This window comes from Coptis chinensis, chromosome 4 (genome assembly GCF_015680905.1).
Source record: "Coptis chinensis isolate HL-2020 chromosome 4, ASM1568090v1, whole genome shotgun sequence".
NCBI classification, from domain to species: domain Eukaryota; kingdom Viridiplantae; phylum Streptophyta; class Magnoliopsida; order Ranunculales; family Ranunculaceae; genus Coptis; species Coptis chinensis.
This window is the reverse complement of record NC_141459.1, coordinates 19,075,212-19,094,631: the sequence shown is the minus strand read 5'-3', so window position 1 is coordinate 19,094,631 and position 19,420 is coordinate 19,075,212. Positions and strand designations below refer to the sequence as shown.

Below are 19,420 nucleotides of genomic sequence, written 5' to 3'. Positions count from 1 at the left end.
AGAACCGAGAAGATCTACTGAAACAAATTGGACACTATCGGAATTTAAGATTAACATGAACTTAGCTGTTAATAAGTAGTGGCTTTCTCATTGGCAACACATCTCAGCCACTATTATCTTCTCTTTTCTTGACCACCAACTTATTTGTTTTATTCTCTATTTTCTTCCCCACAGACGGCGCCATTTGTTATATCTCTTTTCTCTACCTCCGAATCTTACAGGTATTTTTCGAGGAAGCCGCACCATAGTTCTCTTCACCCTTTTTTCCTCTCTTTTCTTTAGGTTTATCCCATGGACTATAATATGGTTTTGGGCCTATCTCTTAGCCCAATACCTATATAATCTCTCTACGCTACTACAAAGAAAGTGCTACTACAAAGAAAGTGGCATAAACAATTCACGAATTTCATTAATAATCAGTCTTTTTAACCATGTTTTCCCCAGAAGTTTCTAATTGGTGGACTGTTCACAGGCACGAATTACACGTGAAATTGACTGAAAGAAATTGGTAAATACCCCCGCCACCAGCAACTATAGTTTGAATAAAATAAAATGCTCAAAAAGTCATGAAAGAAATCATTTATTGTAGACTTGAAGTAAACTAGCAAAATTCTAATCGAATATCAACTCCCAAGCAAACCAGATCAGTAGTGTGATTTTCTTTTCAAAAACATTTTTTTGACTATGCCAGGTGAGAGGCCTTGCACATTGGTCCAAACTCAAGCTCTTCATTCCCAACTCGAGTTTCTCTTTTTTTGTACATACACTGAAGGAACACCTGAGAAAGCTCTCTAAACTGATTCAAATTCGAATTTTACAGACCCAACTCATTTTCTTTCAAAAAGACGAAGAAAAAGAAAACTAAAACAAGATACCCACAAAGTTCACAAAGAATATAGTTGAAACGAGAAGGACCACTCAAGCTTCTACTGCAACTGCTTCCAGTTTGATGCAAATACTGCTGGCTCTGAGCGTATCACGTAAGGTATATAGTCCAAACACATGTACTCATCTGAAGAAACAACTGAAAATGCTTCCCTGGTCATGGTATGTGAACTCACAGGATTGAGCAGCTGCATCTGTTTTTTGGGGAATTAGCCAGCAATTTCTCTGTCACAAACATGTAAAAGAATCAGAAAATCAATTTGTGTCTGGACCTGCATCGCGCTTCTCTGTTCCTGTTCATGTCTGATTGTCTGTGCATCTGAATGCATGTGCACATACATAATTATTTTTTCCCACAATTATTTAACTATCAGGGTTGGCAAAATAAACTGTCCTGCTAATGCATCTGGGAAACACGCTCCTCCACTCAAGGCATGCTTGTGGTATATATATATTTGGACACAGTTCTTAAGAATCGACATAAGACGGATGAAAACACTTTGTAGGTGAAGCAGTTTATACCACAATGGATGAAGATCTAACTTGAAGGACGAATGGAGATTTGATTGAGTTTGACTAGAGGTTTGAGGAACTTGAGGAGATCATATTTTGATATATATATATCTCAAGAATCCCCAGCATGAGACCTCAATAGGAAGTGGGGGAAAGGAGAGGATCAGAAAGCCTTCGGGTACACCAGCTTCTGCATTTTTGTATAGGTTCTCTTTGTTTTGTGCGTGAAAGGAGGTTCTCAGATGAGGGCTTGCTCCCGCTAGAATGCTAACCTCGTATTTCTAGTGAAAATTTTACCCCTATTTTTCATGTTTGCTAAAACCTGCCCCATTCAATGAGGATAGTACGTTCATCAGAAATCATACCAATTACCATGTGCTATTTAGACAAGGTAATCAATCAGGGTCAAGGAAATCCTACTCTCTTTTGAAATGCATGTATCATGTACTCCACAGTCCACATAATTATTTTTATGTAAGAAGCTGATAGCTGGTTCCTCATATCATAGTGTCAAAAACAGGGTGCATCACAAGACCTAAATCGTTAAAACCACGAGTGTGTTCCTCAACAGAACAACAATCAACAGTTTTTAGTTTTATATCCTACAAACAAAAAGTACTACAGCAAAAAAGAAACTAGTTTATATATACTGATCATGATAGTCATGTTTAATGTGCAACAGCCAAAATGTCAGTGGTTTATGGTATCATGCAACTCATGTTCCTCAAATCTTAATGTTGCGAGTCATTCTCCTCATCTTGGTGCCTATACATACATCCATGAGTGCATGTTCACAGACATATATGTATAACTACGACAGTAATACTAGATATTTAACCAGTTATTAAGTACCGTTATTCTTGTCGAACATAGGAGGCTGTACAACAACATGCATAGTGATGACTCCGCCAGGAAGCTCAGCAACTGGTACTCTAGATTCAGCAAGGTTCCTGTGATTCTCCAGTATTTTTCCCGCATTGATAAGCTTCACATCATTAATCGTCTTTGGGCCATTTTCTTTGTCTATTAAAGAAAAGTTTCAAAAAAAAACTGTAACCATAAATAACAATAACCAGAAAATCATTAACTAATACAGTAAAATTCAGGAGACTCTAAATATATCTTAAACATAACAAGGATTGAACATGAGTAATTTGCAGGTGCCGACTAGCAAAGTTGGTAAAACCTTTGGGTGATGATACCTGAGGTTTGGGGCTCGAACCCCGCCAGCATCAAAGAGTTACTGATCTCATTTAAAACAGGCTTACCAATTAAAAAATAAAAATAAATAAGTAATTCAGTTTATATCTGGCCTCAACTTTCAACAGCCTACAGATATAAATCAAATTCCAAGACTAAACTCTAAAGTATCATCTAGCAATACACCTCAACTTTATTAGCTTTTGATAAAAAAAAAACTAGGGACGCCAATATAATATTATGGTCTCCCCCCCCCAAAACACACACACACACAGAAATAGGAAAGACTCCATGACCTGCAATAAGTAACACAGAGGAGCTTCTCTATATACCCACCTATGATTAACTGCAATCTAACACTCTTATACAACATATAACATACTATTTAAAAGAATTCATGCATTCATACATAAAGATCAATGATGCAAGAAATCAAAACAGGATTAAAATAGAAGAAAGATTGATGACTAACCTTGGGGCCATTGAGAAAGTATGACGTCTTTCAAAGCTCCAATAGTAGTAGTAGTAGGATTATACTTGTTTGGACCAATATCAGTTCCATCAAAAAGTCTAAATTTCAGTTCAACCAAATCTTCTCCAGCCATTATATAATATATATATATATATATATATATATATTCAAGATACCTCACTTCAATCTTGCATAATCTCACCAAAAAAAAAAAAAAAAAAAAAAAACAATACAGTCCTAAATCCTAAGAGTGTCCCTTCCACAATCTTTTTAGCTACCAAACAAGATCGCAATCAAATTTTTTGATATCCAGTCCAAAAAAGAAACAAAAGTGGTAAAACTAAAGAGAGATCTTGAGTCAAGAGACATGGTAATATGGAAAAGGCATTATAGAAAATAATTTTGAAGACAATAATGGAGAGAAGGTAAGAAACGGAGGCCTTGTCTTGTTTTTGAGTTTGTTTGACGTGCCTAGAGAGTAAGAAGAGACAACCTCTCTTTTTATTGTTATTGTTATGTGTTTTTTCCCAAGTTCCGAGTCAGATTTTTTACTGAATCTATCAAATTATATCTGAACAGAAAATCTACAGAGGTGAAAATGACGTTTCGTTATTTACTTATATACCCCTCTGACTTTTCCCACTAATGATTGGAATGGGGTTAAACCCCGGTTCATGTAAAAGCTAATCGGGGTCGAGATAGCAATAGGTTTTCGCAACGGCAATTGTAGATAGGAAATGTGGGTTGATTCTTTGTTTAATCTGAGAGCATTTGAGGCACTAAGTTTTGCCGACATAGTTTACATGTCGGGGCGCCACACTCCTGTTATGATGACATTGCCTCAACAAAGTAGGTTTGAGTAGCGTTCATCATATAGACAAGTTGCAACTCATCCATGGAAACTAGCTAGTACTTTCAATTTTATAAAGGCCAGTTGTGATTATAGACTTAAAGTCTTAAACCCACCACTTATGTTATTGGCTCTGATTGCCAAGAAAGAAAGCTTGCATTTAGTAAATTGTTTGTCCTGCCTAACAAGTAAAGCACTATATGAATTATGAAAGGAACATAAAACAACCAAAAACAGGTAGTATCGATTCAGTTTCTTGTTCTTTAAATAGATTGGAATCAGTCCTTTAAAGCTCTCTCCCATTTAGGTGTTTTTTTTTTTTTTAACGGAGAGTATCTTCGGGACAAAACCGACGAAAAAATTACTCTCAAAACCATATTTTTTTTTAATCACTCACAAGACCAGGTAGATGAAAAGTTAAGTATACTCTTGACACAAAATAAAAAAAGTCTCGGGTAGATGAAGGTTCAAAAATAACCATTATGCGAAATAATAAATAGCTCGGCCCAACCGAAACGACTCGGTGTATATAGTATAAACAATGATTGTTCATATCTATTTGGAATATGAATAATAATGTATAATCAGTAAGAACACCTATTGGAGTACGAACAATCACCTATTTGGAATATGAACAATCATTGTTCATACATCAATATTGTTCATAGCTCAATAAACAATCATTGTTCGTACCTCAACATAATGTATGATTAGTAAGAACATATATTGGAATATGAACAATCATTGTTCATATATATTTGAGATATACCTCAACATGAGCTATGAACAATTATTGCTCATATATCAACATAGTGTATGAGGTATGTTTACCTATTTAGATATGAACAATCATTGTTCATGCATCAACATAAGGTATGAACAATGATTGTACATATTAAAATACTAAAACGATAGAAAGAGTAAAACCGAAAAATATTTATTTCAAATCCAGACAATTGTTTTACGGGGTTTATTTTCACTCGAAAATTGGTTTTCCAGATTATTTCAATTTGTCTTTGTGGGTGATTTTGAAAAGGAGTTGTCCTAGAGAGTATTTTAACCCAAAATTGGTCCTCTTTTTTTTTTTTTTAAAGGGAGAACATAATGAGGAACACATTATCTCAAAATCACATAATAATAATCTTTTCGCTAGAAAATGGTTCAACAAACCAGTTACAAAACAACAAATGTTGGCAAGGTATTCATACCGGTTTTCTCTTAAACGGATTGTCCGTTAATGGATATGTTATATAGTGTCTTGAGTAACTTATATAGTGTCTTGTACAACTTATATAGTGTCATATATAAACTGCCCACAAACAAGTTTATAAACATAAATTAAAAAATTGTTCAAGACACTATATAAGTTGCTCCACGATCTATTCATATACTTTCTTGTAACGCTAGCTTGTTCCATCCTCCATAAACGTTCAAGTCACAACCCCCATGGAACACCTAAAAAAAATAGCTTGCAAAAGTGAGAAATGTATACTTTCTTACCTAGAAATCCAAACCAAATTGAGGTCGAATGTTGGGTTCTATGTCCATGTCCAGGTTCGCGATGAACAAAAGCAAAATGAGAACATATTCTTCTCCTGTTATTGGGAACAAGATGCCATGGCTCCAAAAGAGGAGTCATATCCTCCTTCATTAGTTCTCTCTAATTCTATTTAAAACCATCAGCTCAGATAAATTAGAATGTGGCTGATAAAGAAACAATAAAGAACACTAAAATCTGGATTGTGGTAGAACTTCATTATCAAACCAGCATATAGTGACAATTAACATAATCTTATTTATTTAGATAATGCTACATTTCAACTTCGTTTGTGGAACCCTACATCACTATATGAATCGTAGTTTGATTACCCCACCATTACAATAGCAATCATATAGAATATGGAAACCCAAAAACAAATGAATAGAACTTGAATCAAAGTCCAAGAGAATAAAGTAAACTTACAGAAAACCTCTTATAAAACTTGAAAACTTTTGTTCTGCAATACAAATCCTCAAAATGCATGTAGATGCCAATTTGGGCAGTGCACATGATCGATAAAACAAGCATAGTTTCAGTCACTTTAACCACCATATGACAAGTCACTTGTCATTGGTTTTCCTGTGCATCATACACCTTGTCTTCATGAATGAAACTTTCATTTCACTTCACGTATGAACCTTTTGTATGAGCGTTGCTCCTTGGCTTCGAGTAGCATGCTCCTACACGCTCTAAGCATGTAGCAAATTGAAATTCTCCTTACGCTGGATAAAGCATACACATAACTTTGACATTCTACATTGGGAATTCAGTACCTCTCCAACACCCTTTCAGTATTACACCAATGTCATAGTCCAAGATTCTCTTCAAGATTTGACAGTTGAACCTGGGTGAGGAATCTATTTCCAGCCAGACACCTTTCCACTCTATAACCCAACCACTTGCAACCAACTTCAAAAAAAAAATATATGCATAAAACACAAGAAATCAAGTGTCCAGTTATTTCAATCATTTGTAACTTCCTTTCTGTTTTAAATGCATATTACATACTTGCACACGTCCTTTTCCAAAGTTGGTGGAGCTGTTACCCGGGGTACCACAAATGAGTAATCGCAACCAGTTAAAAGCAAAGCTTTTGAAAACCAAGTTTACACTTAACACTACATCAGACAGACAGACCAATCTGACATTATTAGCTACTAATAGCATATCTGCAGATTAAGTGGAACAGAAAAGGATTAGATTTTTCAGATTATTGTATATGGGACTACTAAGAAGAAGAAGAAGACTACATCAGTGAAGAGATTAAATCCCAAAAGAGGGCATCCTCTATCAGTAGCTTTGAGCAATGACTTTCATGCGGTAACCAATGAAGACTACGGGCTTTGCATACTCATCAGGACTAGCTGTTGACTCACATAAAGGAGGAAAGACAACAACCATGCGCAGAAAGGGGAGGATTTTATACATACTAAATAATCGAACAGAATGTGTAAACATACACAGAGTTTCGTGCATCAAAAGCGAACACCACTTGATGGCAGAATAAATAATGCAGCAACGTAGTGAAGCTGACGAAGACCTCTCACCTCTCTGTATAGTTTTCTCGAGATTGAATAAAGTTTCACCTTTGAATGGAATGAGCTCAACTAGACAAAAGACTTGACAGTGATATATATCAGTATATCACCTTTGAAGAGAGAGCATACTAGGAGAAGTGAAAATTGCCGTGTTTTTTTATCAATAAGTGAAAATTGCAGTTAATGCATGTTTACATGCAGTTGAAAACTCATATCTTAATAAGCAGAACAGACCAAACTGTGACTTTGAAGTACATCAGGAACAAAAAAAAAAAAAAAGCATCCAAAGAACAAATAACAGACCAAACAAGAGCTGCTTAGCAATGAACAAAGAGCTTCAGGCCAAATGAAGATCACATTCTGTAAGCCTAATAAGAGGCTTCTCTAGCTTCAGCTATGAAATGCCTTTAAAAATACACCTCACTTCTAAACGTGTGGAGCTGTACCGAATTCATCTATACACAGGGCTTGGTGTAGCTCTTTAAGAAAGGCATTTTTGAAAGAACCCTCTTGTTGGAGGATTTAGTAGGGGTGAATATGGATTCCTTCAATATGCCAAGCGTATTATCCTTGACAATGTTTGGTCCCAAGGACACAGCATACCATTCTTTAGAAAAAAGTTACCAACTTCCACCTTGCATTTCAAGAACTACACATTTTTCTTTTGATCTATAAATGTAATTTATCTAATAATATGAAACCAATCAAAAGAAAGTAGGATGAGGTGTCCTACTAGTACAACGAAAAAGACAAAAAGAAAGAAAGATAAGAACAGGAAATTACTAGGCAAAGGTCCCTGATCAACAAATCAAGGAATCCCATCTAAACATAAATTGGCTGAAAGGCATATCCCTCATCTTGTTATGCACCTTACAGTCTTGGACCAAAAGAATAAAAAGCCTTTGATATACACGATGACCTCCTCCATAGTCTTCACCTTTCTTTCGAAATGCCTGCAATTCCTTTCCAACAAATTCCCCTAAAAACGGCAAAAGGAATCATGCTCCAAATATGTCTTCCCTTTACTGTGTGAACTCTCAAATCCCATGAGGCAAGTGACACTTCCACCGAACCTGGGCAAACCCACTGAAACCCTAACATGCACTTTCAAGAACTACCCATTGATTCCGTACTTATTAGTCCTACTTGTCAATTTCATGAAGTTTGCGTTTGGGATTTCAAATTTTGTTGTCAAATTTAGATCAGTTTATTTTTTATGAAAGTGGACAAAATATTTGGCAGTACTTTTGGTTGGAGAAAAGTATACATCTGACTCTTTTTAATCTGATGATGATATACACTAGTATATGGCATTTCCTCTCCTAACATATCAATGTAATCCCCATGGCAATCACAATAGGACTAAGTGATGGTTTATGACCAAGATATGACTTTAACACCTAATTCCAAAGCCTATGTCGATTTTAGGGTTCGACAACCCTGTTCCTTGCGAAGATTACGAACTCTCACACAAGAATTCACACAGAGAAAACCTTTCTTTAAATTCGTAAAACTTTATTAATCTTAAACTTCCACTTTTGCCAAAGGCCTACAACTCAATTTATAATTGTCTACAACTTCTAAATTAGAAACCTAATCTAAAACCAGTTCCAATCAAAATAGCAACATTAAATTCGTATTTAAAATAACCTCAAAAATAGAAATAGCCTAAAACACTAAGTAGACTCGATTCCTAAAAATCCGTAAAAATACTTATAATAATAGTAACTAATTTGGGGATGATTAAGTCTAGAATGCATCACTTAGTTTCACTTGGAATGCACCACAAAAACCTAGTTGACGAGATAAATGCAAACCAAAGGATCATATAAGACTGGTCCAGGATTATGGGTTATATAGACTTGCAATAAAACAATCGAAACATACAACTTGCAAAAAATTTCAACAAAACAACAAAGAAACATTCTTCATGCACTTAAACCCCTCACCACATTTCAATTCTCATACTCACCGCCCAGCCTCCAGAGATCAAGTTGGTCAAATCATATGACACAGTAATAATATTCTACTTGAAACACCGTTATCACTAAAAGCATAACTGCTGACCTAACACGAAACAACTTTCATCTAGAAATGAACATTGTAACATTAGAAAGTGAGGGTTGAAAAACTTGCTAGTGAAAGAGAGCATAATTTCCACACAGGAACTTAGTGAACAAAGGTGCTAGTAGAATCACTATGTTGCAATCAACAAAATTATTATACATATTGGAAGAGTAATACTGCACAATCTTTTATTATTTCAAATTAAAATTGGGGTCTGAGTAAATTAACATTATTAAATAAGCACAGTTGTCTAAACAGGCATCGAATTAAATGTCAAGAACCTGACAGCTGACCAGTTCAGCAGATCCAAAATTCATAGTAGCAATAACCTTCCAAATATCTGTTTCAGATTCAACCAAAGAGTCAGACTGCTCTCCCAAGGAGTCAATCAGAGGCGCTGGAGCTGATGAAGAACGGTTATGAGGATCAGCCTGTAAGACTACAACATCGTGATTAACATCTTTTGTAATGACATGAAGCCGCCCAAGAAAACCAGCAAGTAAATATGGAGACTCTGAATCAGTGAAGTCATTGATAGGAACCTTCCCCACAACAACTTTCCAAGCATCGTCTTCGTGACTGTAAATCTTTATCTTACCACTATCCAAAGAACTAGAGGGATCCAATGCATATAGTTCCTCCTCTACTACAACACTCAATTTAGTGCCTGCCTGCCTTGCAGGCCAACCATCTCCCATGCCACTTGGCATCTCTAACCATGTATTAGATTCGGGATCGTAAACCTCACCTCCAACATCAACAAAAAAGGGCCAGGAGTATAGGCTCTGCGGCACACACAACCTTCCACGGTACGTAGTCATTCCAGTGGCTATAGGCTTCAACATGTCAGCTAAGAAGGCAGTTGGTAACAGTTGAGCTTTAGAGAATGGCATGCTAGGTACTTCGGACCATAACCCTGTACAAGGATCATACACTTCAGCCGACTGGAGAGGAGTCAATCCACCTCGCCCCTACTAACCCCTCCAACAACATACAACTTATTTTTTAATACACCAGTTTTACAGTAGGCCCTACCTATAGACATGGATTCAACCTCACTCCACATGTTTAGAATTGGATTGAAACACCAAACACATTTCACAGCTGAAGCTCTGGAGAAGCCTCCCAACACATAAAGGCAGCCATCAACAGCACCTATGGCACAACCACAATATGGTAACCGATCCAAAGGATCTCTCCGTCCAAGCCAGTTCCTTATAACATCTGCAAGCCCAGCTAATACCTTCCTAGGCTCCTCTCCCTTAGCTACAGGGGGCATTGGTGGCAACCGTTGCCACTTTTTGGACAAAGGATCAAAAGCATGCCATAGAAGTTTATCCTCTTCAACTTTAGTCAGTATATAAAGCCATTCTTCCGTAATCCCAAGCTCTTTTCTCAAATCAAAGAGCTCAGTACCTGTAACAGCATTTTTCCAACTCCTCGACACCAGCTTCACATTCAAATAGTAAATCCTAGGTAACCTAGCAAGAATCTGAATTGAAATCTCATCAGGGAGATTGGGAATCAGTCTCGGGTTATCCTCGTCAGGGATGCACGACATCCTCTGCCTCTTACAGGAAGCACTTTGTAGAATCTCGTTATACTCCCCTGTCCCACTTTTGCTCAAAATTCCCCCCATCAGAACCACCCAAACTCTATGCTAGCTAACTCCTTAAATATACTTCCTCACAAACACCATGCCCAATGTATTCCAACTTATCAATACAAATGCTGAGATCCACACATAAAAAAAAAAAAAAAAAAAAAAAAAAAAAAACCAAATTAATACGTCTCTATAACTATCATCAACAACAATAGACTCAGGCAGATGACAAATTCTGATTAAGATTGAAAAGCATAAGATTAGACATAGACAAACAGAATTGAAGGAAAGGAAGTACCTTTTAGGAGATCTGTGATTAATTTTGGGATTTTGATTTAATCTTGTCTCGTGTGTTATTATTTTTCTCATGGAAAGGAAAATATATCCAAAGAATCTACGCTATCATACGCCATGCAGCCACGTGGTTACTTATGGAACTCAGCATTCCACACAGAGTATTGTTGTCGGCTCTATAATAATAACTGTTGCTTACACTGCACACCTGGTCGTCCCGTGATTTTTGTTGCAAAATGCCGTTTTCTATGAAATTTTACTCGCAAAGGATCATGCTTAAAAGAGTCTTCGACCAAACGATGTGAAATTATTAATAGATGGATTGATTCTTACAAGAAATCAGTTTTGTCTAATTCCTTATGATAAGCATAGTACAAATGCCAGATAAGTATCGTCATATTTGATTGCAACATTGAAGTTTTGCAATGGGTTGGAACTTGGAATATTAGTACATCTTGAAAATCCATAATACGTGTTTTGATTTTAAAATAGAATAACTGAACCGACGACGACACTTTAGTCTTTAGTACTTTACTATGCTCACAAATCACAGGTCACAATCACAACGCTTTTATCATAGTTTTGACTTTTGAGAGGCTGAAATAGGATCTACTACAGTGTTTAGTGTAAAGTATAGGTTCAACCATCCGAGCCACATGAGATAACACCAGCAAGATCTGACCCAAGAACTTCTCTCACTTAAAAACAAAAAAGTACACATCTTATGAGATGAATTGCACAAAACTAAATCAACCAGACCAGATGTTTCCACGTAGACACTGAGGATTCATTCGGTTGGCAAGCGGTATAACTCATTTTGACTTTAATTAACTGAACTTAACAAAAGACCAGACAGTAATATTACACCAAGTAAGAGGACATGAGATTCCAACTGATCTTCATATGTGAAGGCATTGGTGCTACAAATCTAAGCAAATCAGGCTTGGAACTGAGATCAGATTGTTTGTCAAGTTGTCGCTTTCCATCTAAAACTTCTTGGAACTTCGCAATGTTGGGAAGTACAAGTTCTCTACAGTGTAGATGTAACAAAGGAACCTTGGATAACACACTCCCTTTCTGAACATCCAGGCCTTCTGGCCTGCGCATTTTATATGGCTTCCCTGTTGTTTGCTCAAAATCAACTCGAGGCATTTGCTTCCATTTTGAATGCACATACCAACCGTATTTGTAGTCACCAACAATAGGTGTACCCAAAGCTTCAGCACAGTGGACTCGGAGCTAAAACACGGAGTAAATAGCTTGAATTAGGCATTGAATAAGAATGACCACAAAACAATATATTCCTTGCCTTCTTATTGTTACAATTAATACTGTGCCGTCAAGGTGTATTGATCTTTATATAATTCATTAACAACTACAGCTCACAGACACACAAATTTACTGTTATACATCGATACATACTGACATCCATAAAGACTTTGAGCCAACTGGGATAAACAAGCTGAAACCCAAAACTTATGAGCTTCAGATCTGGTCATCGCCACGTGATAAAACAAATATTTTGAAGTCTAGCTTTTTATTGGCAGTAAGAGAGAAGATTGTGTAAAATTAAGCAAAACAAAACCTGGATTTCCCCGGTCACCACCTTCCACTAGAACCACTGTGGAACTAAACCACCTAATAGCTAAGGATGTCAAATGAAAACTGAAGTAATTATTTGTAACATTATCATGCATACAAACTGGTTTCAAGCAAACTTTTAGCCATTAAACTTGGTCTTCATCTGGTCGAAACTCATCTCCTCAACCGACATCTTATCTTAAATATTCTTTACGTATCCTTCATTCCTTCATATCTACCCTCTCTTCATTTGGTTGAGATTAGGATACTTTGTTTGATCCAATGACTTCTCCAACATATACACCAACCGCTATGATAACCTATTTAATGGGCCGATGGTTTTACTGAAATTCTACAGAAACTTCTTTATCTGCTCTCCTATGTTACATGGAAACACCATATTTTTTTAAAAATAAATGTTGGATATGTATCCACCTGTCTGTGTTGGACACAACTTGGACACATATTGTATGTGATATACCTTGGCTTCTAATATTTCACCATGTCAGGCACTTCGTATCCGTGTCAGATATGGACGCGCGTATCCATGTCAATGTAACTTAGCAGTTCTCACTTCTCAGTATTGAACCAAAGATCTACAAAGTTCAGTTTCTACAAATCAAATACGCCCTATGTAACAACAATTCATTTGGAAATGTAGCATATGCACTAACAACTTAAAGTTGATAGACTCTTGTTAAGTAAATACCTGATGCTTCCTGCCAGTATGTGGAAGTAGCTCAACCCATGAGCATCCATTGATTGTAGGACCCAGCACCCTGTATTCAGTTATAGCCTCTTGAGACGCTTCAATGCCAGATGGATGTGCTATGATGACTCTTTCTATCTTTCCATCATTAAGAAGTACCTTCAATCAATGGAAATTACTAAATTCACTCAATGATTTAACATACCAACTGGCAAAAAAATTGATATAACGTTCTTTCTGTTTATGAAAGTATATACTATAAAACCATTATGACCCAACGTGAAACTCCTTGTAAAAAGGATTAGGTTACTAGTTTAACTCCATAACTAGTATAAGCATGGTAGTGTACCTTTGAAAGAGGCGCATGTATGACACCTTGTTTTTCTTTGGGAGAACCAATTACCAGTGCCCAATATCTCTGCATTGTTGCTTCACAAGCATCGTTCCAAGACTAAACGACTGATTAGCAAATATTTTCAAAATTAACCAAACACTTAGTCTTGTGTTTATCAAATTCGACACTGATAGGCTCAAAGAATAGGTACCTTATAAGGAGATTTTGCTTTAATTGTGTCACTAAACAACCATTGAAGTCGAGTAAGGCTTTCCTTACTTCTCCCCATTAAGAGGAGACCACTGCTCTCCCTATCAAGCCGATGTACCTGAATATAGATGGAAAACAAGACAAGACGGCCTTAATAGAAAACACTAAAATTAAATTCAGGAAAAAAAAAATTATCCAATTGAGAAATCAAAGGGATCGCTCAAAGTGGTTGTCCCAGCAAAACTCAGCTTACTTGAGAGAGGGAGGGTAAGACGGGTTTAGAACTTTAGATGGTTCAGGACTTCATAAATTTACCTCAGTCTTGATTTTATTACACACCATGCTTATGTGGTTTCATTAAAAACCATAACCATATGTCCATATACAAGTAAAATTCTCCCAGGACCAGCTAATCATATCACTTGAAACTTACCAATTTTGGACCCTCTTCAAAGCCATAAGATAGTGCACCAGCGGCCAAAGCATCCATACTGTTATGTACTGGCAAGTTTCCCTGGACAACATGAACGCACATGAGTAAATACACTAAGCACAAGCAGTATGATTTCCCATACACCGTGAAGAATAAGCAAACAAAAAACCTAACCTTGACCGGCAACTTAGGAGGTTTATTTAGAATCATTATGGCGGAATCCTGAAACACATTAATGAGAAGCCTACGAGTGAGTTTCCACACTAACTAAGATCATCGTAGTAACTGACATTTACTGGTGGAAAAAGGGGAAAACAAAATATCGTTAGAATGGACATATTGAGCACTAGATTAACTACTAGAAAATTTTCTGGCATCTCATAAAAAAAGTTCTATCAGATACACTCTTAACTAAGATTCTCCGTACTTCAATTGAGCAAAAACAAGAGTACAAGGAATGAGTCCTTCATATTCCTCTACTCGACGAGCCATGAGTATATGCAACACTGAAATGATATGACTCGGCTCTAGCAAATTACCATATTAATGCACTAGAAAGAGCCATGAGAAACGCATTCATTTGGATGCAGTCAGATCATACTAAATACATACCAACAGGAAAATTGGAATTGGGTCAGTTGGACAGGTGCCAAGTGGTTCAGTTTGTAAAGATCATGGTAGTTGTCAGTTTGTTACACAATACACCTAGCTACAATACCTCGCAGCACACGCCACAAGACTGGGGAGATCAGGTGGTATAATCATTTCCAATACCCACACTATAGTAAGAAATACCAACATGTCTTGTGATACACACTAGATTTATAGAATGCTAGAACCATAATACAAAACATAACATACATACATGGGAATGCACAGTATTCATACTCAATGAGAGGACTAGAGGAGGAATACTTGGGAAATTACAGTACTGAACACATTCACAGGAGGGATGCCAATATTAATAGCTTGGATTCAGAAGTAGTCAAAAGAATTGTTGAATGCATGCAATAGAGTATTATAATTTGCTCTAGTTGGTATTCTAATGCAAATGCAAAGAATAGAAAGTTTGAAAAGATTCATCCCCAAATTTACATGTTTCACCACCATTGACCATGCACCCAATATAGTACTGAAGCCTTTTTTAGGACAGAATCAGCTTGGAAAAAAAGACACGCTATACATACCGTCTAACCATATTTCTCATATCACCATGTCAAGCTTGAGAAAAGAGGTAAGCCTTTTCTTTTTAATATAGACAAAAGCCACCTACTACGGCAGCCAACCGTTTCTGAAAAACCCAAATTGGAAACAAGTAATAATACATACCTTGTACATTACAAGCCTTTGCAGATACTCTATCTCATCAGCATTTGGATAAAGCGTTCCACTAGGAATCACATTAAATCTCTTGGAAATCTTAGTCTCAGCAACTGAGACAGGTACATATATCTTAGCACCAACCTCCATGATCTCATTAGGATTGATCTACATATAAATGTTAATCAACATCAGCCCAATTTTTTCACTTCAAAAAAAGGAAAAAAATACAGGATCCAGCACAAATTTTGGTCCATTTAAATTGAGAAATACCATATGAATAACTAATTCATACCTTTCTCAAGGACTGTTGTAGGTCCTGTTCTCCCTTTGACGTATCAATACGATCTGAACATTCCATCTGAACCTGAATGACACACATGACAATATACAAGTAGGAGATGAAATTTTATTATAAGTGGGCGTCAATCACACTATACCGACTTAAAAATCAGATATGAACTACAGCCACACTAATGAGATCCCACCGCATTACTAGAATGAACTCAATTCAGCTATGTTGACTAAGGTTTCAATTCAGATTGGTTGACATATAGACTCGAAAGTCGACCAATAGAATTATTAATCATCCCTACCCGAAAACGTATTAATCTACAGCATGGATCAATATGACGATATGTATATCATTCCTGTTGGCACCTCATATTGCCCAAAAGAATAAAATGGCTTCAATTATACAAATCATAAGATAAAGCAATTTTTAAAATGAAGCATGATTTCTATGTGCAAGACATAAATTGCATACCCCAATCCACCTTTACCCCTCAAATAGCAGAATGCAGAGCATTCAACCTACTTCCATAAGAACATATCTTATATTTCTTCTTCAAAATAATTTCTACAATTTACATTTCTTGAGGAAAAATACAGCACCACAAAACTTTTTCCTACTCTGAGCAGCACTATGTATTTGCATCAGTTTTCTAGTTCAACCAGTAAGTACCAAGTTCCACTGTAAACCAAAAACAAAATACACGCACAAGAACAGTCTGATACAAAACAAAGAAAAGCAACTGAAGGCCACATCGAAGCGTTATCTATCTTGATAAATGCAAATTTGTGCATAACCTGTACTCACCAGGCCCTTGTTGAAATGTGACTGAATGACCGATCCACAAATTTCATCAAAGTAGTACTTGAGCCAGGTTACAGCAGTGACATGGGAAGGCTGCCCATAGTGGCCACCCAAGTTCCTGCCGGGCAACGGATGCTGCAGTTTAGCAGGAAAAGCGGGCAAAGAAAGGAGTTGTCGGGGCTTTATCTCCTTTTTCGGGCTGCCCAGTTGGGCTATATTATTCGAAACTCGGATGATCGGAGCAGCATGAGCAGGTGGGGGCGGACGAATTCTTGAATAATGCCTGACAGTTGGCAGAACACCTTTACGTAGTAGGGTTTTGTTCATTACTGAACATACTAAAACACAACTCAAACCCACAATTTTATCCTACTTTCTTTATTTGTTGTTATAGTTCAAATTTTATGCCAAATTGTCCTGCATGAGAAAATTATTGTCAACTTTAGGCCATTTAAAGGGAAAAGCAATTCAATGTTCAAAAGTTTGTCGTGCAATGTTATTAAAAAAGGAGACTTTGTTAAACATTGAAGAGAGAGCATTATGGAAAAAAGAGTGATAAAGAAGATTACCTGTGAGAGAGTGAGAGAAAGAGGGCTAAATGAAGTGTGTTAAGTGTAGAATTAAAGAGGAGTGACAGAAAACGGAGGCAGCATAGTTTGGGAACTGCCGAACTGGAGTCTGTAGTCTGTACTCAGGAGGCAGAAGGACCCCAGTCAGTGATAGTGGGCTTACGGGCCCAACTATTTTTTTTTCGTTAAATAAGGCCCTACCAGCTAGTAGCTGGTAGGCATACGAGATACGAGTAATACGACTATACGAGACTGTTTCAAAACTTCTTATTGTAACAAGTAACAACGGTAGCTTGCCTTGCTAAGAGCAAGTCCAATGGGGCTATACGGGCTGTTAAAGACAAATATAGCATCCCAACTACAAAAATGTTATTCTAATGGGGCTGCTAAAAGGGTTTTAAATTTGGAAGGAGTCAAAAACTCAGCCAAAGTTAAGACCTTCGCTAGCAGCTGTTATAGTAAATTCGAGAGACGGACGGTATAGTTTCTGCCGTCCGTGTGTTAAATTTCGACGGACGACAAAAACTGTGCCGTCCATCCAAAAAAATTTCAAAAAATAATTGACGGACGACAGCAGAAACTATGCCGTCCGTATCATTTAGCACTTCAAAACAGAACACGCAATTGGATTGATTTTTTTATTTTGGGGAGCCAAATTTGGCTGGGCAAGCTAAAAGGCCTATGCGGCAGTTATGTGGCACTTTTAGCAGCTCTCCATTGGACTTGCTTTAAGTGCCTCATAGTTTTTCAATAGCATTTTATTTTGCCCCAAAAAAAAAAAAATACTAGTAACAATACTGTGAGGGACTAAATAACTAATACCCACATCCTATGGATATTATATACGTGTCCAGCACAAACGAAGCCACCAACCAATCTCCACCAAGTACTCCTTCAGGTCACTTCATTGCACCTCGCGCAACCCGATCGCTTTGTAACAACTTGAACCAAGAGCACAATCTCTTTAGAGCGATCGTCCTACCAGTTCGCCTAATACAGTGACCTCCAGAAGGTCTAGACGCCTAGACCTGCTCATGCAATAACGGATAGTAACGTATGCCCCAGCTGTCACCATCAAGACTGGAACTCCAGATGTGCACTCCATTACTCCACCACAACTCGCCATCATGGCTCATTAAATGACCTCAAGTCCTGAACTTGACCTGACACGGGAGAGGAGAAAGCGCGGGCATTTTGCCTATATAAAGAGAAAAGGAACTACGTCTAACTTGATTTAAGTTTGGCTAAAGAACTTGATATGTAGGCAGCTCGCATCTACTGCAAACTTAGTCAACTCATATCAATCCCCCAATCTCCTTCCAATTCCAGACCCGTAAATCTTACACCAATTCGAGCCTTTACATTGGCGACGTCTGTGGCTCTATTTCTTGAGAAAACAACCAATCTACAAATATAAAACACCTCAAGGCCATGAGAAAGCCTACAGGAGCACGTGAAAACTCTAGTCAGCCAGATGGGAACGATGAACGACAGCATCACCCTACTTTGCCAAGAAAACGCTGCGCTCAAAACTCAGGTCACAACCCAGACACCAAACAACAACACCACTGAGGACATTCTCGAAGTTAACCAGCAGATCAACGAGCTATCCCAGTGAATTGATCAAAGCACTGTTAAGCACGATGCCACACAGATTGTCCAGAAGATGTTGAAAACATATCGGGCCTCCCCGTTCACGTCTGACATACGTACTCAGTAAACCCTCCCCTCAAGACTTCATCCAACCAAGGTTCGCGATGTATGGCGGCAGCACGTATCCTGGTCAGCACGTAGCTTGCTATATCCAAAGTCTTGCACTTTATAGTGCTAAGGAGTGGGACCATCTGCAATGTCGCTTGTTCCTTGCCAGTCTCAAAGATGGCGCTCTGGATTGGTTTTATACGTTAGAACCAAACTCGATCGACAGTTTCGAAAAGCTCACCGACCAGTACGTTCACAACCGGCGCAAAAAAGCCAATCTCGATTCACTCTTCCAACAGTCTCATAAGAGTGATGAAGCAATCCGCTCCTTCTTAGGACGATTCAAGACAAAGTTGCTGTCCATGGAGAGCGGCCTCAAGGAGTCATTCACCACTTTGGCCTTCGCCAACACTATCATATCCAAAAACACACCTGGCTATCCAGGTCGCTAATGAAAGAGCGTCATGAAAAACTGGAAGACTTGTACACTCACGTGGACAAGTAC

The 19,420-nt window shown here is 37.5% G+C and overlaps 3 protein-coding genes across 4 annotated transcripts; all 3 read right to left on the bottom strand.

Annotated features, from left to right (window-relative positions):
* Window positions 1–564: 564 nt before the first annotated feature.
* On the bottom strand, window positions 565–5,586 carry MUB6 (membrane-anchored ubiquitin-fold protein 6 precursor). Of its 2 annotated transcripts, none has more exons than XM_086607197.1 (3): window positions 5,421–5,586; window positions 2,251–2,421; window positions 565–1,110 (listed from the first exon to the last, which is right to left on the bottom strand). In XM_086607197.1, exons 1-3 carry the CDS (start codon window positions 5,569–5,571, stop codon window positions 1,058–1,060), a joined length of 375 nt encoding a protein of 124 aa, XP_086463323.1. In that variant the 5' UTR covers window positions 5,572–5,586; the 3' UTR covers window positions 565–1,057. The 2 variants fall into 2 exon arrangements, with proteins under 2 accessions (XP_086463323.1, XP_086463324.1); XM_086607198.1 differs by lacking the exon at window positions 5,421–5,586 and adding an exon at window positions 3,071–5,349.
* Window positions 5,587–9,200: 3,614 nt separating this feature from the next.
* Window positions 9,201–11,206, bottom strand: LOC147502380 (Galactose oxidase/kelch repeat superfamily protein). Its single transcript, XM_086607196.1, is given in 3 exon segments — window positions 9,201–10,038; window positions 10,041–10,796; window positions 10,967–11,206. Coding segments are annotated over 2 exon segments (1,371 nt in total). The 5' UTR covers window positions 10,705–10,796; window positions 10,967–11,206; the 3' UTR covers window positions 9,201–9,331.
* A 432-nt stretch (window positions 11,207–11,638) lies between these two features.
* Window positions 11,639–17,389, bottom strand: LOC147502379 (Pseudouridine synthase family protein). Its single transcript, XM_086607193.1, has 10 exons — window positions 17,215–17,389; window positions 16,649–17,062; window positions 15,845–15,916; window positions 15,559–15,717; window positions 14,404–14,451; window positions 14,230–14,310; window positions 13,798–13,914; window positions 13,602–13,703; window positions 13,253–13,411; window positions 11,639–12,201 (listed from the first exon to the last, which is right to left on the bottom strand). The coding sequence occupies exons 2-10, from the start codon at window positions 16,970–16,972 to the stop codon at window positions 11,824–11,826; spliced, it is 1,440 nt and encodes a 479-aa protein (XP_086463319.1). The 5' UTR covers window positions 16,973–17,062; window positions 17,215–17,389; the 3' UTR covers window positions 11,639–11,823.
* Window positions 17,390–19,420: the final 2,031 nt, after the last annotated feature.